Here is a 25,950-nt window from a genome sequence, read left to right on the forward strand (position 1 = left end):
TTGAGTCCAGTGAAGCTGCATTTTGAAAATACACAGGTAAAAAGTCCCAACCCTTTTCTTCACTTTCCCCCCAAAGCCACGCCTCTAGAGTACATGAACGCGCACGAGCACGAAGGTGCACGAGCGCTGTTCTGACAGCAAGCATCGATCGTTGCCGTATTTAGTATTTAGTATTTAGTATTTAGTATATGCTAACTATACGTTTAATAATGCTAGGTGCTAGCCAAGCTGGCTCTAGTTTAGCTTCCTGCCAAGCTTCTGGACACGTAATTCGTTCATGAAGCAGGGTACGTGCAAAGGGGGAAGGAGGGGGAGGGAGGAGCAGATTGCAGTTTGATAGACAGCATCAGAATCCAATCATCCTGAACGGACCGTTCAGGATGATTGGATAGTGTTTTTCCTAGATTGTACGTTCTAGAGGCCACTAAAACTTTTCATATTTGTGTCAAAACTTTTAATTAATTGGTTGCAGTGGGGGTGTGAAGAGTATTTCAAGCAATATGTAAAAAAATGCTCCAGAAAAAGAACCCCTACCCCACCTTTAACCTCACTGCTGGTGTGTTTAAAATCTGTGCCACTTGTCCCTCTAAGAAATCAAGCTTTTACAGTAGTGTGAAGTACATCCTCTGTCAGTACTTAGATAGTTACGTTTGACACAATTTTTTACATATTGGGGTCAGGACATAATAGAAATTCATCTGATCTTAATCAGATCTTAAAATTGTGTAAATACAACCTCACATTAGGGAAGAAAGAAAATAAGAAACATGACATATTACAAAACTAAACCAAAACGCAGAAGTGTTTACTTACTGTTTACTTATGAGTTAAGAAGGTAAGTCGTGGCTGTGAGCTGCTGATCAATTGTACTTGATTAAGTGATCTTCAGTGTGAGCACCGCTATTGTTTTCAGTGCAATCTGTTGGTTTTCTTAGCTAGGAAATTGTTTTTGAATTGGCTCTATATGAACGAATTGGATTATTTTATGAATTATGATTAATATTAATTAATTGAATTCCAATTGGCTTGAATTGGACTTACTATCTAAGTGCCTTGAGATGACATTTGTTGTATTTGGCGCTATATAAATAAAAATGAATTGAATTGAATTGAATAAAAGCAGAGGTTTCAAGACAGTTACTGGTCTTTCCAGGAGTGGACGTCCCAGCAAGTTCACCTCAAGGTCAGACCACGCAATGCTTAAGGAGTATGGGAGCTCAACTGTCACACAAGTCTAGTCTCTTTTCTTTGTCACATGAATCATTTTAGCTATATAAACACAGAAATGCACAGCATGCTGGACCTGCAGACACGTCGACAGATATTGTCTTATGGATTCTGACCTGTGGGGAGTTGCAAAGGCACGATTTTACACCAGCTAAGTCTAGCTTTAGCACTTTAGCAAGCATGAGTCTTGAGTGGCTCTGCAATTCTGTCACGCTGTTACAGCTCCGCTCTTTGTTCGTTGCATTTCTCACGCCCCTTCCCGAGAGGTCACACCACTGAGACTTACATACACACCCGAAGACAGCTCAGCCATTCCTCATTCCACTCACACACACATGAACTGAACGAAGAATAGAGGTAGAGTTTGGTTCCTTTATCACTGCCACTGTGTCATAAGTCAACCTATGAGGATCCTTTGCTGCAACTCCTCTTTGGTTGGTTATGTTTTTAAGACTTACATCTTGTACTGAATGACTGTTCCCATATGCAAATGTGTGTGTAAGTCAGTCAGCGGTGACTTCGTCTGACCTGGTTAGATTTGTAATGATGAAGAAGTAGCTTGACCAGAGGGGGCGGTGTGATTGAGAAGTACTTTTGCAGTCTTTCATTCTACTTTCTTTCACTCTGTCTTGACTCTGTAATGTTCTTCTCTTTGTATATACCGCTTTTTGGGTCTATATCTGTTGGCTACAGTGGGCAGTGTGCTGCTGATAGGATAGTGTAAAAGGATGACCAGAGGGGAGCAATGACTCATTACCTGGGTAACGATGCCAATGTTCTGACCTTGAGCACCACCCCCCCACCCCCCTTGAATTGAACTGCCTCAGTAAATGTCCAGGTAAATGGTGCTTGTCTCTGTGATCTATGAAGTAAACCACTGCGTTGCAGAAAAGACATCTCAGCTCACAACATCAGTCTTGAAAGCAGTGTGCTGCCAGTGCTTCATGTCATGGCAATATTTCACATTTTCAATGGCGTTAACATTTGATGAGCATGTAAAATGTAAAATGCAATGACTCAGATCCAGACATGACTTAGGTGGTGTCAAAACCATTCCATGGTACTAATGATGATGATAAAACTGATGCGGCTCAACTTTGCAGGGGATAGAGCTGTTGCAGTCTGTGTTTTGAAGAGTTTAATCCAAAACCAGCACTGAATTCTGAGCAGACTTTCTTGAGCAAAGGATTTAAAAGTACAAGGTTTTAATTGGCTTCTAACTGCAACTAGGGAGCTGCAAAATTGACAAGTTCTGGGAAAAGGCCTACAGCATTTGATTGTCGAAAATAAGTTTCTTTGTCCAAATGAACACGAACCATTAAGATTCTTGGTGAAGAGCTTCAACACAAACATCTAATTGGAGCTCAGACATCTCAGAGAATAAAAAACAAACAGGAAAGTACAATTATTGCTTTTTTTAAAGGCATATTATTTTACCTGTTGAGAATGGCTCGCATCACTCTTTGTTCCACATAAGTTCAGTATTTCCAAACCAAATATGCAAGTGAGCATTGAAAGCTAGAAATATCAACTTGTAGTTCTTTGTATTAATCAAATCCAATAAAAGTGAAGATATTCACATTTCCTGCTCTGGCTCACCCACAGTAGGTTTCAGCATTAAAAGCCAAAGCAAACACAAAATGTCAAACAGATAGCTTCTGAGTTCACTGTGACTTGAAGATTCCTTGTGTATGAGCACATTCTTTTATTTTTTTTTATTTTTTATTTTTTTTAATCGGTGCTGGAAAACAGGCAGACCTGTCTCTAGAAAGGAGGAATGTTATCAAGCCATCATTACGTGAATTCTCCACTGTGAGGGCCATAATTAGGAAGTGTCTCCATCCCTGGGAACTCATTTCTAAACAGGTAATATCAAGGAAAAAATGACTGAAAAAAAATTTTTTTTTAAAGGTCAAGCAAGAAATATGTCAGGACTCAAAGTTCCAGCAGTTGTAAAAAAAAAAGCTAAAAAAAAAAAACTGCCTAATTAAGTGAAAATGTACCAAAGATCAAACTTCAAAACGACATTGTTCCTTTTATTTTTGACAGAAGTCCACCATCTGAGTCAAGTGTGTGCCTCCATAATTTCAAAATGGAAAAACAAGCTTTAACTTTACAGATTTGATTTATTTATTTTTTAAACATTTTTGTAAATCAAATTGATCGCAGGGTCTCAACTTTCCTGTGCAAAATGTGTTTAGTGGTCCTATGTTTGTTGACAGTAAACAAATTACGGCCTCACTGGAAAGAAAAGGCCTTTATTTGCTTGCAATGCATTATAGTCCCCGGTGCAGAGGCAGAAAATGACTGCGACACAATGCCAGTAATAAATATCTCAGGAGCCAGGCAAGTCCGGACAACAAACCTGACTGGATAAACAGCACAGAAATCTCATTGCGCCTCTTCCAGGCAAGATAAATACATACAGAAGCTGTATAGGAAAGATTTAATACCGAACCCTGCTTCTCTGACAACTTAATCCTATCTCTTCCTTGGCGCTATTCAAATCAGCCACAATGACCAAAATAAGGTTTTCTGTTTAACTGCTTTTCCCAACATTACTTCTTCTCTGTCTGTAATTCTCTTTTTGAATGTTGCTTTCCTGTCTTTATGGTTGTTTCTTTATTCTTGAAGAGGGTGAATAGTCAGCTTATATTCCCCACTGCATGCTTCAGTGTGTTAATGAAAATAATGCAGCGCTGTAGGCGCAGACTTGGATTTTGGGATGGCTAGAGCTTTTTGTCCAAACTTTCTAAAGTAAAATAGCAGCACTAAAACATTCAGGGACAAACTCTCAAACACACGCACAAGTACACTCACAGATCTACAGGTGAACTGTATTTTTTAGCTCCTTTGTGACAGTCTGTCACAGATTTAATTTCTCCCACCATCTGCTGGCTGCAGGCCCAGCGTTGTAGATCATATCCTGCCTGACAGATACAAACTGCATCTGTCTATGCATGCTTCTCCCAAGGACTCGCACAATATGGCTGGGTGGAATCACTCTTCTGGCCACACAGTCTCTATCCTTACATCCTTGCTCCCAAGGACTTGGACACTGTATGTAGGACAAGTAGATTTTTAGAGTTGTCGCATGTTAACCGCACCTGCTTTCGTCCAGGAAATTAAGAGGCCTTCTGTCCTGGTACAGTAATATCCACGTGAAGGACAACAAAAGCGAGCCAGATTATTTAAAATAGAAAAAAAACGATAAAAAGTGTCCTGGTGTTTTTACTAACCTATTACTGCAGCGCCTTCCCTCCCTTTTTCCAATTCCAAGCAGTCAATCTCAGAGTCTTTGCTCAAGCATGCGCATGAAGGGTTAGTGTATATTTTTGTGGTGTTAAAGCTTCTGCAAACTATGGTGACCCAGAAACTCACTGTCCGCATCCTTGCACAAAGATTTGTATGTTGCACAGCTCTTACATGGCGTGGCTTTAATCAGCATGTAGACCATGCTGAAGTTTTATTGAACAAGAAGGGAACAATCTAATAATGTTACAGTTATTCCTCATCAGTTTCAATGTAAAGAATTGTGATGCGATTAATGAGTTCGATATTCAGTCATATCGACTCCAGTTATGGATGGTCCCATGAGATTTGACAGCCGACTACATTCTTCATGTAATACGGAAGGCATCTGGATGGAGTCATTTTTTTTTGCTTTGGGGCAATATTTTATCATCTGTATTTGTCCGTCAATAGCTCCATGCGTTTGGCAAGCTGTGTTTGCAATGTCTGGTATGTCTGCGCCGTTATTACTGATCATGTCTATGGCCTCGAGGGAGGGAGGGAAGGAGACAGGGAGAAAGAAAAAAAAAAGGGACAGGGAAGAACATGACAGAAGTGACTGATTGAGTATGAGAGAGGGCATTTGATACATTTAATTATTACTTTAGAAATTAGGAATCCTCTTGTTTTTTATTATTTTTGTCATACAACTTTTGGCTATTATGTCCGCCAACTGATGACATTTGGCGTGTCATCTGCTGCAGCATGTTAATGATGCTGATGTGAGCTGCACCAAGAAACAAAAGCGAAGGTGTACTTTTTTTGGTTGGTTTTATAAATCCATTTTTAACCACTGAAACTAAATCTGCTTTGTCTGTAGCGTAGACACAACTCTACAGTGGAATCGTAGCACTGCTACAGCAACTGCCCTGCAATAAATGCAGCCTTTGTTCAGAGATTTGCACTACAGAGAGTTGAGTGTCTCATAATATGTTGTAAGTATTCATACACCACCAGAAAAACAGACAATAAATGTTCGTTGGATGACATGCTTTCGTTTCGGATAATTAACTTACGGGTGCAAGTGTTCATTCCAGAGCTATTAAAAGTAGTCTGCATAGTATGTGCTGAAAAACTTGTTGTCACATTTACAGCAACTGGAGCCACAGCCTGTCCCTTTTTTAAACCTGCATTTATGGCCTCTGTTCTGATTGCTATGGCGTATTGTGCTTTCTGTCTGGACGTTCTCTCTGGATTTCCAAAGATATTGAAGATGTGACAAGACAATTACATCCATTAATGTCTGCAGATTGTCAGGAAGACACATATCTATGAATCAACATCTTCTTATAAGTATCTGACACAAACAGGCGCAATAGGCTATTATCTTTCATTTTGCCGATGTATAGAAGACATGTTTGTGAGGTGTCAGCCAAATGTTTCTTACTATTAGCTTTACAGAGGCTAGTAGAGAGGGTGAGGCATCAAAATGTGAGGATCCAGTGAAATTAGTCTGAAATCCACGCAGCCTAAATTAAATTAAGCTCAGAGGGTGATAGAAACTGTCACTCACAAACGTGCTCCTGAATCAAAGTGATTTTTGAAGGGCCAAATGCAAGTCAATGTGTGCTTAACACCTGATCGCTCCGAACCTTATTGACAGCCACAGTTAGATTTTGCAATAAATCAATTTGTTCATCACTTTATATGGTTCCTCCTGCTTTAGTTACATGCTCCACCTCTAAGCCAGGCTTGGATTTCTGAATCTCATCATTGGTAATAAAGAAGTATATTACATTTAATAGTCTCCATGGCACAGTAGAATTTGTGGAGATGACTCTGTATTTAAATCATGTAGACCTTAGAGTAAAAAAAATTTCTATGTCATAGATTTCTAACTATGCCCAATATTAGTATCCATATTCAAAATCGCTCATTTTATTGGTTGGTTTAGTATGGCTCATCATCCAAATGCTTTGATGTTGGTATCAAAGAAAGCTTCCCATGTTTATCTTTGTTAACACTCGGAAATCAGGAAATATAATAATCCCCCAAACAATTAACAGTCTATTATAAAAAACCTGATCTCTCTTTTTTGTATTGCCTTCATTTGCTACACCATGTTAAGCCAAAAACTATTACCATAAAAACAAATTAAACTTAACATGAATAATGAAATCAAATCTGGGCAGTTCTTCAAATAGATCCCTACCGTTAAAAAAAAAACAAAAAAACAACACTGTGGACATTCACTGTTCCAGGTAAAGAGCAAGGTCTGCCTCATAGCTCTGTAGGCCAATGAGTCAACAGCTCCCCAGGCCCTGACTGGCTATGGATGGATGGGCCTGCAGCATGTCAAGGGGTTCTAATACCTACACCCAGTGAGCTGGCTAATGGGAGTCCTGTCACCCTGACCCCTTTTCCTCACACATTTACACAACAATACCTCATTGCTTATCCACTGGGTCACACAAGGCAGACGGGATTGGTTTGTCTCGCCATGGGCGCATCGCCGTAAGTTTCACATTTTTCTCATGTTAAAGAGATAGGGTGCTATTTTCTTTAAGCTGGTCAGGAATGTTTTTTCAAGGTTGCGGTTGATCAGTCTTCCTAACTCTGTCAACAGCGCTGTTAAGTTTGCATGCAGTTCATCTCTATTTATACTTTAACCTGTGTACAAGAGATGGATGACTGAGGAAGCATGCTGATATTCAGGTCTACTCTCCTTATCCTCTACATTCATAAGCCCCTTTCAGACATGCGCTCTTTTCCAATAATGCGTTGTTAATAGAACTGAACATGTGGATAGGATGCCTGAACAAGCAGCCTGTTCACTATAAATCTTATTAGGTCAGACACACTAACATTTTCACTTTCAATATAGAAAATCTGAAGTGCTGCAATCACAGTAACAGATGGGCACACACAGGTAGTGGTGGATCTTAATTGGCAAATCATCTACTTTTCGGAAGATTGATAATTAACTCTGTTGCCCAAACTTTCCATCTCCAATTTCTTTTTCAATTCATCTGTTAACTGGACCCAAGGTAAAGGAACAGCCAAAAATATCATGCTTCCTCTATGTTTGACACAAACACACACACACACACACACACACACACACACACACACACACACACACACACACACACACACACACACACTTTCAGTGGGGATTTTCACCCAGCTACCTGTAAAGTGAAAGAGAATACTCTCGTTGTAGTTGACAGCAGCTGCACTTATTAATATAAGTGCAATATAATCTTCATAACTGTAACCAAGTTTTAATTCATTATCCATGTGAAATCTGAAGTGATCTTTTGAAAAGCTGCAAATCAGACATGTTTCCACGACTTGTCTGAAAAAAGCTCTTCTGGGCCGTGTGGCGTCGCCATCGCCTCTATTGTTGTCACCACAGTAAAGAAGGTAGTTGTCCTAACCGAAAGCAAACCTCTGGGAAGAAAATCCCACAAATATTGAATTCGACATCCACAAAGGGACAATAGAAAGAGCTCTTCTTCAGGAAATCCTTTCATCTCTACGAATATCTGGGATATAATGCCAAACATGAGAAGTCGCCAGTCGGTCGAATGAGCTCGTGTGTCAACTCAGACTGGAAACAGTCGTCGAGTCGGTCATTTTAATCATCGTCAGGTCAGACACAACACAACACAAAAAGTTCTTTCCATTCCCACGAGTGCATATCAAGTCTCTGTGTTGCTGTTGTGGGTATTTCTCAATGTCATCATAAGGCGCTCTGATTTAAAAGTGATTCATGTTTGAATAATAGAAATGCCGTTTGTGTTACGATTGTAAACACCCCCCCCCCCCCATCTGGAAAATGCTAAAGTGTCAGTGCTTGTTTGGTGAACTTACACATTCTTTAATTAGTTTTTAGGTAAAGTTCTGTGATCAGTTATTTATTTTGTTTGTGTCTTGTCCACATGAAGTTATATAGAGGTTAGACACAAGCTGATGATTAAACTAACAGGAGAAAATGGTAAATGGATTCTTCGGCTTGTAAGAAGGAGGATGATATTTGACAAACCGTAATCATTTTAAAGTGTTAACCCACTCTGTCCTCAAACACTGATAGCTGCATGTCAAGTCTATACTTCCACAGAATAGCTACCAGAGTTAAATATTTTGCAGCAGGGGGTCATGTTTGCTTTGCCTCTTCGCTGCTGATAGCTACTGATGAAATTAATGCATTTTGCCTCGTCTGAGGTGTTAATCGGTTGATTAACATGATACATTTGAACACCTATCACTTCTGCAAACCTCTACATAATCAAAGTTAAGGCTGTCGACATTGGCTCACAGCCTGTGTATTATTCATTATCTTTGACTGAGAGAATAAGTAAAGGCTGTCACAGGAGCCCAGCCATTGAGGATTTAATTAACAGAACCTGCCACATTCCACTACATCCACTGCCTTTCTCAGAACTCATAAAAGCCATCCCTATCTGCTGTAATTACACTAAACATGTCACCATAAAGCTCAGCCGATGATTAATTTGAGTTGTGGAGAGGATCAATTAATTCATTTATTTGCAAGCCACCACTCTGCCTCCCTGTGTAGGACGATTTCATTAACCGTCACGCGTTCCGATTTTTGGTCCCGTCCTTGTTCTTTTTCCCCAAGAAACCGGGAGAAATAGCCTGTCTTATTAGCCACATCGCATTACCACAGAAATTTACCATGAGCCCTGAGGTTTTTCCATCTTAGAGGCAGTTACATTAAAATGAATAGTAAACCACAAACCGTGTAGTCTGTAATACCATAATCTCAAGGGTCTTCAATCAGACTCCTGTTAGAAGGACCACAAGGCAAGAAGTCGAGCTGTAATACCAAAATGAAAGCCTACAGCTCTCGTACAGCGTAGTTAATGGAGGATGTGATTCTGTGCAGCAGCACTTGTCCCACAAGGTGACTCAGTCAGCATAACCATGTGAATTTTGAGGACCACCCCTGGGTTGCAGTAATGGGTTCGGGGCCGGGGTGATGTACTAACCGGTGCGCCGCAGCATAAATAACAGGCACAGAGCATCTGGCAGAACCGTAGATCATACTGACGACAGTGGAAGTATGATATCACATACGAGAAAGAGAGAGAAGTGGAGATAAATAGGAAAGTGGCGAGAGAGATGATAAAAAGAGAAGGAGGGGAGGAATGAAAGGAAAGAGTTGTGGGGGGGGGGGGGGGGGGGGGGTTGGAATTAGATGACTGTTATTGATTATCTGCCAAATGTTCTGCCCAGCTCGACAAAAAAAAGTATATTATTTCAAAGGTCATGGCATGCATTACAGTCTTTTTACTCAACGGACACTTGGATAAACAGCAGAATTACTGTAGAGTGATACCACCACACGCACGTCGGTGTGTGTTAACAACAGCATTAGCTGTGTTTTTGTTATGGCTGTATTTTTGTGATGGTCCGTTGCGTGCAGGTGTGTCTGTGCTCGCAGCTCATATTTCCGGAGGACTGTTTGTCTGACGCCCTGCTGTCTCCACAGCAACTGCCAAAACACCTGGTCTAAGAGGTGGTTTACCAAAGACTACAGGCTTGACAAGATGTTCAGTGTATATTTCAATGCTTATTGTACAGTTGCGTTCTTTTACCCTGCTGTTTTATCCCAACTGTAGGAAACACCCTTGTCCCTCACATAAGGCTGTGCGTAATCACCCACCTTGCCACCGTTCACACCGGCTCAGGTTGATCTGTGAAAATAATTATTTTGGTTAGGATTTGCATTAGGTTGTCTTTATTTTCTTTCTCCATGGAGATTTTCGGCATTTTTTTTTCCATTTCGTTACAGCAGCATTACATCAATGGCCTCCTTTTCAGGGTCTTTGATGTGAGGGTGTGCTGTGTCACCCATGCTGAGGAGACCTCTGCAGTGGGATCTCCGCCAGCTACTATTCCTGCAAAAAAGCAGGGGAACGTTGCTCACATGCATTTCATGGCAAACATGTGAGAAAACTCTGAATTATTTTTTTTTTTCAGTTCAAAAGCAGAGGCAGTTATATGAATACCAGTCAGGTCGGTGTGACTTTCTGAAGAGCCCATTACGAACTTCTTTTCACCAGATTTCAGAAGACACACCAACAAAAAAAAGAAAATTGAATAAAAACCTGGAAGCCCTACTACACCTATCAAACACAGATGTGGAAAAACTTACTAAACCAGTGAAGATGACTGCAATTTTTAATATTCTGGAAATGTATCCATTACTACTGTCCAATGGAGTGTAGAGCCATCACCACCTTTACAGTTTTCCAAGTAAACTCGCTGACACACTGCCAGCAATCCAGCTATTCGCAGAGCTTTTTCGCTTGATCTGGTGTTAGCTTTGGCTTTGTGTTTGCACCTCCTGCTGCCGCTGACACCTCTCACACACTCCGGCGTCTCAGGCAGATGCAAATGTCTGTCTCGTCGATGTTCTGGCCCAGAAACGGCTGCAGGCCATGTGCTTTGTTTCTCCAGACTGCTCTTCTGCTTTTCAGTTTCAACTTGACTTCGAGACTAGTTGAGACACGGACAACACTTAATGCACTATATTTAGTTTCCCTTAAAGGCTGCAAAGACAGAAAGAGTGCAATTAAACATTTATCAGTTGAACAAATTTAAAAAAAAAACATAACCAGATTTAGTTCCTAAGCATAACAAATGTTTTCGGATATTTTACTCTTTTAAACATTTAGCCATTACTCGATAGCCAGTTGGCCTTCGTTTATTCTTTGGAAGCATCCACCTTTTTTAAGAAACAGTGCAGTGATGTATGAGTAAAAGGAGTACATTGTAGCGCAGTAATATTTCATGGGGCCAGGGGCTGTTTTTTTTGCCACCATGGCCGTTTGGTTGACACTATCAAAGGAGACATCACCTTTGATTTTTGTCATCCATCAGGAACATGTTGGAGATCATTAGGTCTTTCATTTTTTGTCCAAAATGAAATGAGCTCAGGTGTATGAAGGTAGGAAGAACATCCTTCATGCTGGCAAACATTGATGCTGAATTAGATTAACTATTGATACATATCGACACAACTCCCGTTCATGCTGTCGCAGCATTTTATCATGAATATTTCGAGCCATATGTTTCCCCCCCTCTATATTTCACGACTCTAATTTTCTTCCGAACATCGCGACTTAAAACATTCATGGCAGCACATGACATTCGCCCTCTTCTTGCACTTAAGACTATAAGGAGGAAGGAGATATGGAAATGAGGCAGGCGAGTCTTGAATCATCTGCCACTATGTCATGGCTCCCCTGTTAGAAAGGAAGTGGGGTGTCTGGAGTGTTTGCCCTCATTGAGATGAGTGTGTTTGGGTTGTGGGAAAAAACGCTGGCTGACGTTAGTGTGGGATTGAGCTCCAACAGCCTCCCAGTGGGACGAGAGGACAGGGATGGGGCTCTTTCTGCAGGGCTCTGATTAGACCCATCGCCCTAGCTGCCACGCTCCACTCACACTGGTAATTGGAGCTGGCAGGAGGTTGGCATGCACCCCTCCCCTCCCCCCTCCTCCTTTACACCCGACCCCTCTCCCTTTTACTCATTTTTACTCTCCTCTTATCTAAATCTTCACTCTACCTGTCACAGAGACATACCTACTTGACAAAAATAGTTTTGATTGCTATATCTTGTGCTCCTAATTTCAGCAATTATGATAACACTAGAGCATCTCGCTCCCTTTATAAATGATGTCGTTAATGTTTCCCTATGTCTTTTGTGTATAATCGAGGCCCCCACTGCTATCCTAATTGAGTAGTGCAACAACAAGACCACATCCAGCCCAACCCCCCTTGTGTGCTTTTTTTTTTTCCTCTCCTAGAACCAATGTAAACTCTAAGTTCATCTGCTGAGCTTCTCGTATTGCAGAATGACTCTGCGTGATAAACGGCTGCTGAGAGAACAATGGTCCTATTTATTTTTCCACAACATGGAAGAACCAGTTTATGCGTACCTAGCTTAAGCCATTCTGCCTCTGGCCTTTCTCATTTGCAAATCCAGGGTGTTTCATTAAATAGCACTGAAAAAAAAAGACATCTGTTACACTATATCAGATTAGTTGCAGAATGAAGGTTTGCATACAACATGATTGCAGATTTTTGAGTTTCTGCATAGAAAGTGAATCAACTGCTCTGGTAATAGTTAGACTATGAAGCAGAACACATGAATCTTTCTGTAAGTATAACTTGGAACGTTAGAATTTTCTTTTCTTTTCTTTTTTTTTGCTGCAACAGCACCGTTCATCTTGGTAATGGAGTGCCTATGAGACATTATCGCAGTTTTTTTTTTTTGTTTTTTTTTGCCTCGCTTGTATTTTCCTGCCTGGAGTAGAAAGAGGAGTGGAGCTTTTTATCTGTTTGTGTGTGTGTGTGAGAGAGAAATGACCCTAAAGTGCGTTGGATCCTTTTATTAAAAATTCCCTCTATCTGTGCAAACATCAACCTGCACGGCCCGCACCATATCATTGGTTTCTCTCCAAATTTTACCCATCTCCTCTCTTCTCGCTTAAAGAGCTCTGAACAAAGGCATGTCTTTGTCTCCTCGGGATGACAAGTTGGCAGACGAGGCCAGCCGCAGGAATTGCAGTCGGAGAAATAGACAAGACATGCAAATCTTACCCAGAAGCTTGACACAATCTTTGGTGAATGTAACGAAAGAGCTCTCAATTATTCCTTTTAACTGAAAGCCAAGGACATAGGCATTTCTGCTCTAGTCAAATTCTACTGTACTCTTTTGGGATATTTTACTTTTCACTGTGAGCTTTTAACCAAATTAAAATATCAGTTCAACTTTTTTGCGAAACATTAGCAGAAAGTGCAAAGTTCTTTAGCGATATTTCCAAACATCTACCAATCGACTTAACTATATATTTAGTAACATTGTTCGTTCTAATTTCTACGGTTTTGCTTGAATAGTGCGATTCTTAAGGTTCAAACAAAGTTATTGCCGAAGTAAAAGCTCCTGAGGCAGAATGTTAAAAAGATTCGAAGCCTCTCATGTTTGTAAGAACCTTTGAGAGCACAATAACATGTCGGAACATTCAGCTTAAAATCTAGCCAGGGGTGTAGTTTTGCCCCTTCTCTGAAAAAGTTAAAACACTTCAGGTCCAACTCGAATCTCCATGATACATAAATCTGTCAAATTAGCTTTTAGCAGAGTGTTTTTGTTTCTTTTATGCTTCTGTGAGAACAGGTTCCACGTTTTGAGCCGAGCATTTCCGTGCCTCATCTGTACATAAAGGGTGTCCTTGCTCCCTTTCCTGTCTAACGTTTAACAGTTTTAACCATGTATGAATTCACAGTCACGTTCCACTAATCACACGCATACTCTGAAAAACAGTTTTTTTTGTAATAGTTCACCTGCATTGCAACCATTAAACAGAACTCAAGGTTAGATTAATGTGTAAGCTTTGCAGCTGCTTTTGAATTGTTCCCCGTTTGGGGTTCCTGATATGACAGGGCCGCTGACTCGTGTAATAACTCCTTTGGGGTCTTTCGCACCATTTTACCATCGGTTTGCATTTTTCACAGCCCAACAACATTTGACAATAATGTTAATAATAAATATTTTACGCAGCACTACAACAGGCACAGGTGGGAAATGTCTTCTACTAATATTCCAATTTCATCTGTGAAGGCGTATTTTCTTCCCAGTAGGCCAAAGGATTTATTTCAGTGACTCTTTGTTACAAACTAAAATGAGTTTGGAGGTATATATATATATAACTTGCTTGGTGCAATTGACATTAGAATGCTGTGTCTCATTGAATCGACTGGGATCCACTGTATGAGGAAATGCTGCTCTGCTTTTTGTCTGAGATTCCAGTGATTTTGGGGGTCCTGTTGTGTCCTACATGTACAAACGGCAAGATGCATAAACATTGGAAAATTAGGTTGATAGGATTAGATAGACATATTTCTCTCTCATATCTCCACTTGATTGATAATTCTGATATTGAATTAAAATCATTGCTGAGCAATAAAATTGTGAATTTTTCTGAATGTTCGTTTTAAATTGTTTTTTTACATATATGTATATATGTATCAGATTATCTTTGAAATGCTTCCGGGGGTCCAAAGATTGAGTGTGGAATTGTGTTGCTGCACCACTACACAATCAATCTTTGCCTGTTGTCCTGAGCACAACCATCAGACCTCACAGCCAGCTACCCAGTCAGGGCCTGCTTGAGAAAACTTTGTCCAGCCTAAAAAGGACGATTCCTCGGAGGTGATCCATTATTGAAAAAAATTCAAAATGACTCATTAGTAGCTCAGAATGGAGTTCACCCCCCTCAATATTTGGCATTCATAAGGACTGTCTGTTTCTTTCTTTACCAACAAAGTGTGCATTTTAGATTTTTACCCTTAAATCCTGATTCGGAAAATACACCTTTAACGTTATGTGAGTTGTATTCCTACTGAGCAGTTTTGTCCCTCCTCCTGTCCTTGTCTTTGTTCCCATCGCTCTCTACCTTTGTCCTTCTCTTTCTCTTCAAAAGGTAGGAGAGAGAGCAAACCACAGAGGAACACAAGGCGCGACAATACTGTTACCACTGTTCACTCGATAACAAACTATACAGTCGAGTAGCCTGTATTGTAGAGGTATCCTCTTTTGAAGAGATATCATTTGGGATGTCTGAAAACTAATTCTGCATCTTTAGAAAGGAAGTAAGCCTCACCACAAAGATAAGAGGCCATGCACAGACCCGTCGACAGTGTCTGAATATGAGACGGTCTGGGCTACGGGCCAAACACAAGGGTGAAAGGAGGAACAACTGCTCTGCTGAGGATAAGAACAAAAAACAACACCCACACTTCTTTCATACTCAAGTTATATAAATTTACATATAGATTTTTGACTCAGATAAGCCGATACGTTTTGTTGAAGGTGTGGTGTCTTATTTAATACATTTAAAAGGGTCAGAATGTAATGAAAACATTAGTCTGGAGTGTCTGCTTAAGAAAGTAGGAAAACATGCAGGTACAGAGAGTTCATGTACGGGGACCACAACTTGTTGGATGAAATACTTGTTTTGATGTTCGTAGTACACAGTCATAACAAGAGTTTCTCTTTGTTGAGGAATTAATTGGAAGTTTGCAGATAGTGATAGCTTTTATCACCCCTATCCTCTTGTTATTCATAAACATCATTATTTACAGTTTTGTACGAGCGACCGTTCTGGTGTGGTGATCAGAAACTGGTTGCTTCACAATTTACTGAGGCAACACACTGACACTTTATTTCTAATCACTCTCTTCACCAACATTCCTTGAAGATAATTCTTACTGAACCGCTCTGTCAGTATAACTTTTGGAACACTGAATTGGTGCTCTGTGACCGACTGGCAACCTGTCCAGGGTGAATCTGGTTTCCAGACCCTGCAAAGAAACAGAGGGTAAAGATAATTGATGGATGGATGAATAGATGAATCTGGGCACAATTATCCTCAAATTTTTGAATAATATTTTTTTCATCCCTCCAGAGCAGCTATTCTTTGCTTTTTGTTAGATAACCTTAGGCTACATATCTTTTCATGGCGAACCAAAGGTAGAAGTTCCAATCATTAACATTTATTTCATCTTTGACACTTTGCCCCCAATGACAGATCTACATATGAAGAGGCAGATGAAAAAGATTACCGGTTCGAGAGCGAGTGAATAATCACGTCTCTCAAGGATCGTCATGTTTCTTCTTTATTACTGCTCTAAGGATTTGTTAAGAGTGAAGGTTGGGTTTTGCAGCACAGTTGGGCCACATCATTGAGAGTTATATTGTCATCAGATACGATATAATTAAGCACACATTAGTGTTTTGACATCAGCCCATGTTTTTCTAAACATAACTCATAGAGTTATTAGATTGTGTCATGATGAGAGTGTAAAGAGTTGGATTACCCAAGTGTTCCGAGCTTGCTTTATTTGGCAAAAACATCTGCTACGGACAGAATAAAACTCATCATCTGTACACAAATGGGTGCTGAGTGGAGACCTTCAATTAATTTGCCAAAAAAGAATAAATCGATCTAAATAGCTGTTAACTCTCATGACTTGACTGTCAGTCTTCTAAAAATGCAATCACCAGCTGTGACTGTCTAATATCTGCTAGATGCTTTGTGCTGGGATGTTCCTCCTCCTGTTTATACGTGGAATAATTGTCTCAAAGTCGGTTCTGATGTAGCCTCGGGGCATTTTCACACCCAAAGTCTGACCAAGGTTCATGTTTTCTTTAGGATTTGATTCAGTTGTGACACTGCAGTTATGTAATCGGCTACATGTCCAGCATCTTTCTGTGCTCTGCGATGATTAGGTTATTGCTGGCATGTGTCTGACATTGGTGTGTTAATAGATGAAGAAAAATGAATGAACAGATTAATTATGCTGTCACTATGATTATGTTATTCTGACTTTATTTCTAGCAGCACCAGCTTCCAAGTGCAACACCCGTGGCCTCTCATATCCGCTCCTTTGCTCTCTCATACTCTCAGAGTTCTTTTCCATTGACTTGTAGAACAACATTTCTATTAAAAACCTGAGCTCTACATTAGCCCACGTACTACTGCACCTTGTGTTTTTTTTCTTTGGGTTCTGGTGTCAACACACTTAGCTTCCTGTCTTAAAGGGTGCATCATTGAAAATGATTTCAGACAGAAAACAAAACAAAGGACAGTAAATGTGATCTGGACTTAGACCATCTCTTATCATCAGACCAATTTGGTCCAGACTCGAGTACGGGGCAAGTTTAACGCTCGTATCTTTGGTTCGGATCACCTTAAGAAGTTCGAAAGTTCGACCAAATGAGTCGAGTGGTGAAAGCGCCCTAAGAATCTGTTAGTCGTGATTTGATAATCTTCTTAGGAGTCAATATATATTTGAGACGACTTTTTACTTCAGAATTCCAAATTCTATTATCAGGATCATACTTAATGTTGTTGTGGATATGCCGTTACATTAACTATGATGAGTTGGATTATTCAAATAGGTTTGTTTAGTTTTCTAAGCCTAAGGCAGCTCATCTATGCATGAGTACCCAGAGGCAGATTGCAACCTTCCATCCTCTCTCTAAACCTTAGACTTGCTGTGCCGGGTAATAAGCTTGCTATGATAATCAGTTACTAACAGGATTCTTTTTTTTTCTATAGAATCTAAATCAGCCCCAGATCTGCTGTTCCCCAGTAGTGTCGCCTGCCCTCGCGTTAATTCCGTGTGCGTGGGAGTATATGCTGTGATTACTGTTTGGCCTGTAGCACCTGAAATATATTTGCTCTCTTTCATCCTCGTGTCTGACCTTGCAAGCTGAACAGATCTGATGAACTCATCTTACAGCAGTCGAAAGATGATTCTGTCAGAATGTTTTTGTAAACACATCTTTCCTCTATTTATTTATTGGATACAAGTCTTTTTTTTTTTGTATCTGTGTATTCTTTATGACTGTGGCACAACTAAAAACTGCTTTTGCAAATTTCAGAGAACCAGATCCCCCATGGCTTCCCCACCATTGATATGGGCCCCCAGCTGAAAGTGGTTGAAAAGACCAGGACTGCCACAATGCTGTGTGCTGCCAGCGGTAACCCAGACCCAGAGATCTCTTGGTTCAAGGACATGCTTCCAGTGGACATCAGCAGCAGCAACGGGCGCATCAAACAACTTCGTTCAGGTACAGCTTGATTAAGATCTGAGTAGATTCCTGTAAGGTCTGTGTGTACATGACTCACTGATAAATGTAAATAGAATAGAGACGAGCTGCAGTGTGCAAGATGTCACCGCATTCCAGCAGACCCCATGTTCGACATGAAGATAATGTGAGAGATAAACAAAAGGCCTTTGTTGTCCTGTACGATTTCACGCATTCACTTTCATCACAAAGGATTCGAATTTTTTCCTCAGCTTGTCATCGTCACCTCAACTACTTCGAGTTCTTAGTTTTATTTCTGACAACAGCACAGCAGCCACTTACAAAGTATCTGAAGTTGGAATGACACCGTCCCGGTGTTTTTTTTTGTGACGGTGATACACAAACTTTTGCAACCTTCTGAAGTACAGGACTCTTTTTTTTCCCTCCAAATGAAGTCGTCCTTAATCCTCCTCCTTGAACATGCAGCTGGGTGACAATGAGGCCAGCAGATGATGCTTTAGTCGGGATCCAACCTCAAACTAATGAAGTACTCTTTGTTCGCAGTAGCGCTTTCATTGATAACTTAACCGTGTCTTCCTGACCTCGATCTGATGTGAAGCACACAAGGTTGAAAGATTTTTGGATTTGGACCAGGTTCGGGCTTTCACTCTGTGCTAAGCTGACCTCACTTTGTGAGGTAGTGAACCCTCCTACATGAGGGAGATTTTTACTTTGGGTGCTCCTAATGAAAGAGCAGCTTATAAAGTATCAGGCTGGGCTGCAGATTTGAGGAGCCATAGATTAAAGCTGAGAGCTTTGACAGAAGAAGCTTGGCACTAAGAGCTGACCATTGAGAGCCGGATCACTTGAGCATGTTCACGAGGACCGTCCATGTTCCTGCAATGTTAAAATATGATCAACAACGAGCACGGCGCACATTAGAAATAAATTGCATACTAGCACAACTTCTTAAGTGTTTTGATTATGTTTTTAGTGCGAGAATAAAAATGGATTTTTATTTTAAAAAAATGATTTTTTTTTATCCCCCTTTTTACTTCCAGCGACAAACTTTTAATTAGTTTTCTTTCCCACATACGTTGAGAGTGCCTGAAAATGTGCTGATATGTAATGCCCCCAGACTAACATTTCTTTTTATCCACCACCCTTTTCTTGACATCTGCTGCTGTATCAGGATTTACATTACAGCGTATGACCTGAAATGAGGCCAATTTTGCAAAAGCAGTAAAAAAAAAAAGAAATAGAAGAAGAAAGCACTGTAATTTCTTGTCAGACTCGAACAGGAAAGGCAGATTCAATTCTTCTTATTTCATCACACTTCCTAACTTTTTCACGAGCACACAGGTACATGTATTCTCTTTTCACGCCATCCACTCTGTAGAGATACTAATTTCTGTTCCGTTTTATATCTTTGATGTGAATATTCTCACTGCCCGTCAGTCTTTTTACTGTGTATTACTTTCATTGATTACCCCTGTCCATTTTACTAACTGCTATCTGCACAAAGAGTGGAGGCCTTATTTAATAAGAAAGTCTAATTAAGTTATCTTCATACTACTTCAACGCTGCTATGAAGCAAGGGTCAATGTGGTTGCTGTCTGTAAAACCAGAATGAGGAGCATTTTATTTCAGTGTTTGCCAGATAAAAAGGTTTCCCTCTGAAAGGTCATGTTGTTTTTCACCGTTATATCAACACAAATAGTCCAATAGTCGTACTTGCTTTGTACTATAGCACTGATTAAGTGCGCTGAACTTTGTCACATTTTATTTAAGTGGCCTCTATTCTCTATTAATTGTTTTTCTTTTTTTATCTATGGCCTGTCGGAAGACATGTTTTTTTCTCCCACTGTTGCAAGTGGATTACTAACTAATCTTTCAACCCTGTTGTCATCAAAATTACTCCCACATAGGTGGTACACCAATTAGAGGTAAGAATGTTGAATAGTGTATTGGAAAATATAATGTCCACATCATTCCCTCACGCCCACACATGACCCCTATATTCTTCCATCGCCACATCACCAGGTTCATCCACATTGTTGGCGACTGTCCTCCCTTTTCCTCGTTCCCCTGCGTCTCCTCCCAACATGTTCTGTCTGCTGTCCGATCCTTAACAAACAAACAATCACCAACCTTGATCTCATGTGTATGGAAATGCACAAGTTCACTATGTTAGGTCGTAAATAAGCTATTTAAGGTTATTCCTACTGAACCGCTTTAATGATGAAACACAGAGCATCTTTTGGCTTCAGCCGCTCCTTTGGCTGTTCAGCAAAAGAGGCACGGAGTCACATCTAAAGGCCACCATCATCACACGAGGATCTGCCTGCCTCATTTGCACAGACTCAGTGTATATTGATATGACTGCATTTACATAAAGCCAATGCAGTTTTGCCCCCCCCCCCCCGCCCCCCGAGCATAAGAACTGGATTGTTAGGGTGGAAGCCTAACCCCTTTTTTATGGAAATCATCTGCTTTTCCCCCTGACTGAAAACATGATTTCCACTCAACAACCCTAAATGTCAAACGTTGCTGAATACATTTAAAATTTTGTGTGTATTCGTGGCTCCTCATAAGGCCCATATTCAATTAGATGGTTAACACTTCAGGAGTAAGCAGCATAAAGGCATTGTTGATAAAAGTTGTAAAAGACCTACAATTATTCAAGTAGTTGGATAAATTAAAGTTGGCTTTGTGTTGCACTCTGACAACTGCCATGTGGCAGTAACCTTTTACATTTTTGTAGTGCTCACACTTTTCTCCCATCAGAAAGCTGGCAGACTGACAGATTGGTGACATCGACATTAGTATGCAGGTGCATGTCAGTGCTGAATCAGACAGCGATGAGCTCAGCAAGCCGAACAAACACCTTGGAGGGTTGTGTTGTCATGCGATCTGAAGTTTTATTCCCAGATGTACCTGCCCCGCCCTGTCTTACTTCTGTTTTTTGTTCTAGCCTCGCTTCGAGTCCCTTATGGTTGGTGGTGAACCTGTTTGTTACATTCATCTCATGCTGCATGATGTGAAAAATGTATCCTAATCCCATCTTCTGCTGAGTATTTTTGTGATTTTCAAACTGCATGGTGGCTTGTGTTGGCACCATGCTGCTTTGGGAGTCGTTATAACTGTTATCGCTCTCTACAAGTATTCTGCGAAGAGATGTCATTTTGTTTTTAACCATGCATTTTTCATCGTGGTGCAGGTAAGTTCTCCGTTTGCGCTTGTTTATTCGTCAAATTATGACTTGCTTCATCTGTTGTCCATTTGCAAGTCAGTAGCGGTGATTACATGATGGCTATGGAAGCGGAGCGTCTAAATTACCACCTCAAGCTTTTCTGTTTTGTTTGAAACAATATGTTGGCGTCTTCTCAGTTGGTTACAACAACTTGGAATTGTGAATACGAAACAAAGCCATCTGGCAGTGGAGAATCTCCCTTTGGAGAAGCGTGGTCACTAAATTCCCCACTGCTGACTGCGCTGGCAGTTGTTTTGCTGCAGAATCTCAGGCCATCAAGCAAATCATCACTTACAAGTCATCCGTTACATTTACCTGAGTCCTTATATGGATGCTTATTATATCTGAAAACATGAATTACCCACTATATCAGTATACTTGTGTCCTGTGAAAAAGAAAGTACACCCTCTTCTTTTTTATATATCATGACATAATAACAGATACCATGGTTCTTACAACACAAGTAATTCTATGACATTATTATTAATCTAAAAAAAACTAAGCCAAAATAGAGAAGCGATGTGGAAAAACTCAATACACCCTGACTGCTTCCAAAGGAATTTAGAGGGTAAGCAAACACACTTGATTATTGATTATTAGCAAGTGTGATCACCTCTATAAGAAAAATAAGAGTCTGGCAGTTTGCGAATCTGGGGGATTCAGGTGTGTGATGAATTTCAAGGAAGAAAGACCCATCAATATAGGAAGGGTTATAAGGACAGTTCCAAACTATTTGAGTCCATCATTCTACAGTGAGAAAGATCGTTTCCAAGTGGAAAACATTCCAGACAACTTGTCCGTGGACGTCCCAGCAAGTTCACTCTAAGTTCAAACTTTGAAATGCTCAGAGAAACTGCAAAACACCCCAGAGCTCCATCTCAGTTAGCATGAGCTACATGCCTCAGTTGGCATGTTAAATGTTAAAGTTTATGACAGTGCAATCAGAAAAAGACTGAGTGAGTATGGTTTGTTTGGAGGGGTTGCAGGAGAAAGTCTCTTCTCTCCGAAAAGAACGATGCAATTTGACTTAGGTTTGCACAGTTGCATCTGAATGAACTACTTACGGAGCAATATCTTTTTGGAGAGATGCAACTAAAGTAGAGATGGTGATGGAGAAGTCCAAACCTCAACCTGATTGAAATGCTGTGAGAGGATCTTTGGAGAGCTGTGCCTAAACAGAAGCAGACAAACCCCAATAAACGGATGCAAAGATTCTAAAGAAGCATGAGCCAAAAATCCACAGCACTAATAACGTCATACAGAAAATTATTATTAGAAAGTTATTGCTGCTAAAGGTGGTTCTACAAGCATCAGAATCACGGGTGTACTCAGTTTGTAACACTCTGCTTCTGCATTTTGGCTTAGTTTTTGTTGAATAATTGACACAATGTAAATTTTTCACCTTGCTGTTTATCTGAGGATGTTTATAGGACATAATATTTTTTTTTTTATTATGTCTTCATGTGTACAGCTTTAGAAGTGACAGAGGGTGTGCTTTGTTTTTCACATGACTTTATATGAAAGTAAAATTCTTCTTGAGGTTTTAATTGTCCTTTGGTTGAAATGTTTAAAAGATTACTTAAACAGCCATTTTATTGCTTAAATCCCTTCCTCTGCAGCATATTAAAGCTGCATGCAATCATTTGGCTTTGATAGATAACCCTCTGTGACACAAACACATTGGCTTGTCACACATTCCATAATCTGCAGGGCTAATCAGATTTAGATGGTTTTGACATGTTATTTATACCATTAATTGACCCTCACTCATGGTCTTTCATTCATCCCTAACACCACTAGGCAAATTTTCAATTAGCAGTTTTCCTAAATTTGCCAGAGTTGCTAAACATTATTTATTGCTTAAGTATTTTCCCATCAAAACTCTACCCATGCCTGAGCATGAATTTGGTTAGACTTGTTGACCGTAGGCTCTCTGGTGAGTCACTATACAGATATCTGCTTTGGTTTCTGTCATCTGTCAAGACGCCTAAATTTGTTAATCTTCCACGCAGGAGCTCTGCAAATTGAGAACAGCGAGGAGTCGGACCAGGGGAAATATGAATGCGTTGCCATGAACAGTGCTGGAACCCGTTACTCTTCTCCTGCCAATCTCTACGTCAGAGGTAAAGCCAAATGTCTCTCCCCTTTGTGGAGGTAATCAATCATAAGTGTCATTTCTGTTGTCTCAAGCATTTGCAAACCACAAAAGAAACTATGAAACCTTCTAGTGTGTCTTCTTTAATGCACTGTACAGCTAAGTTGTGGTTTGATTTAAGCTCTTCCTTAAGAGTGTGTGGGATCATGTGGGAGTGTGCAGAATGCGATTCAATTTTTTGCACTTTCTTGCTGATGAATGGAGTGATTCACAGTGTTGCTCTGCTCACTTTCAAGGCCAGAAAAGTTCCGATCAGTCAGGATAAGTGAAAACACCTGTCGAACGCATTTGCAGCGCCTTTAACTGTTGTGTAATTTTTCAATATTTGCACTATTACTTGACTATTTCTATCTATTTCTCTGTCTCTGTCTTCACCACTATCCCTACTATCCCATCCCCTCCATTCCAATGAGCTGAACTAACATCAACCTCCTGTTTGGCTAAGAACTCAGCCAGGTGCAGCCCTTGAGAAAACAGCTGCATTGAAACCGTTTCCTCCGCTGGCATTGACGCCAGGCCTCCTTTTTTTTTTATATTGACTGTATCGAAAGGGTTCATTATCCCCCCCAGCCCACCCCAAAGCTTCTAAAGACGAGGAAGGGTCTGGAGTTTCCAGGGTTTGTGTTTGCTGTGGCGTCTCTGTGAACAGACTAATGCAGGGTAAGGGCAGGATTGTGCTCTTTCAGCAAATAGCCACTATACGGGGCAGAGTAGTCGAGGTTAGTCCGTTTGCATAAAACCACCATGTCTGATGCACATGAAACACAATAGCCACTGCAGTTGTTAGTGTGTGTGGTGGAGCGAGGGAGAAAAGTGTCATGGTGAGAAAAAGACACGCTTGAATTTCAAAGCTTACAGTATTGCATCATAAAAGCTTTTTTTTTTTTTTTTTTTTATGGAAAAGGAAGTCCATTGTGTCTTTTTCCATTCATCAAGATGAGATAAGTAAATTAATGTTCCCCATGTACCCAGGCAAAGAAAACAAATCAGTGATAAGCAGATGTAAAATTTAATTACTTATTGTTATTTTAATTAATTTCCCTAGTCAGATTAATATTTAGAACTTTTATTTTTCCCGGATAGGCAGGTAAGCAAAGTAAATGTTAGTTGCAGCATCCAAAACTTCCCCCTGAATCAAAGGCAAAGTCATGCTCAAGGATCATAGTGAAACCACATTTTCAGATTAAACACACTGGGTTCCAGAGAGTTTGAGACCTTAAATCTTGACAGGAGGAGGTTGTCAGCCAAACAGCAAAGGCGAGGAAGGGATGTAAGTCTCTTCCATTAATCAGGACGTGTCTGTCACAGGTGCAGACGCTGGCTTTTTTCCCCTCAGAGGTAATTACAGTCGTTGTGTGGCGTGGCGCCAGCAGGGCCTCGGGGCCCTGCTAGTCTGCAACACCACCCAGGTAGCTGTCAACCCACTGGCCCTAATACCAACTTTTTCCAAGAGCCTCACAGCACCAATGGAGAGATAGAAATCAAACCAACCATAACCTTTTAAAAGTGTGCTTGACTGGAATGGAGAACAAAGGCTGTAGCCATGTTTTCGCTCAGTCTTTGTTACCACTGCAAAAGCGAGGAGACAAGACCCAGGACTGTTCCATCACCGGGCTGCTAGATTGGTTTTAAACCTCAAGACAGGTTTCCTTTCAGATGCCTGTCTTCCTTTCCTGTTGTTTTAGGTTGTTGCTTTTACTCTGTCACCCATATCCCCCACTTCGTCATAACAGCTTACACAAACAAAGAGGTCATTGGATGACTGTTTACTCCTTGCAGGCTGTAAAAAACGTTGCTGGATTTTTCTTGAATAATGTTAAAGTGACACTTGACATTTGCACAAATTTTTACAATCATTTTTAATGTAAAATGAACTGTTTAATTGTTTCTCTTTTTTTTTGTAATTCATGAATCCATCAGTTGTTTGAACCTTCTAAAGATTACATCCTTCCTAAATAGAACACTAACTGGTAGTCTTGGAAAACCCAATGAATTTAGCTTTATTTGAAGGTGACATAGAAACTGAGGAATTATTCACCAACCACACACCTGTTGGACTTGTGCTTGTTATGGGTAAGTGTTTTGTATGTACAAATGTGTGTTTTTTTTTTATTCCACTCATTGTTGCCACCTGATCTAATTCCTGTCTACAGGTACACAAACAGGCTGCCAGCAGCACCATCACCCTCCTTGTCTTGACATTTTAGAGCCACCAGAGAGTGATGTCCTCATATTTCTGTGTGGGTGGGGGGGAGGATGAGACAGAAGGAGGGGGTGGTTTCGTGTACAGTGGGGGACGACTCCTCATGGATTGTTTTCCCTTTTCACTGTCTGTGTACCTATTAACTGTACGTCCTTCCACTTCTCATCCATTAAGACTCCCCGGGTTTGTAGGTGTGTAACTGTGGGTCGCTCGCTGCGACCCTCCTCTAAAGGAGGACTCCATCAACGTGGGC

The 25,950-nt window shown here is 40.5% G+C and overlaps 1 protein-coding gene across 19 annotated transcripts in view; it reads left to right on the forward strand.

Moving 5' to 3' along the window:
* Positions 1–25,950, forward strand: part of LOC142398801 (receptor-type tyrosine-protein phosphatase F) — a 171,995-nt gene that overhangs the window by 74,188 nt on the left and 71,857 nt on the right. For 10 of the 19 annotated variants that reach the window (XM_075482981.1, XM_075482983.1, XM_075482986.1 and 7 more), the window contains exons 6-7: positions 17,940–18,128; positions 23,352–23,462. In XM_075482981.1, coding sequence (XP_075339096.1) covers positions 17,940–18,128; positions 23,352–23,462 — 300 coding nt within the window. Of the gene's footprint in view, positions 1–17,939; positions 18,129–20,014; positions 20,033–23,351; positions 23,463–25,950 lie in introns of all 19 variants that reach the window. The other 9 variants (XM_075482978.1, XM_075482976.1, XM_075482984.1 and 6 more) reach the window with 1 other exon arrangement.

This window comes from Odontesthes bonariensis, chromosome 14, assembly GCF_027942865.1.
Source record: "Odontesthes bonariensis isolate fOdoBon6 chromosome 14, fOdoBon6.hap1, whole genome shotgun sequence".
NCBI lineage: Eukaryota > Metazoa > Chordata > Actinopteri > Atheriniformes > Atherinopsidae > Odontesthes > Odontesthes bonariensis.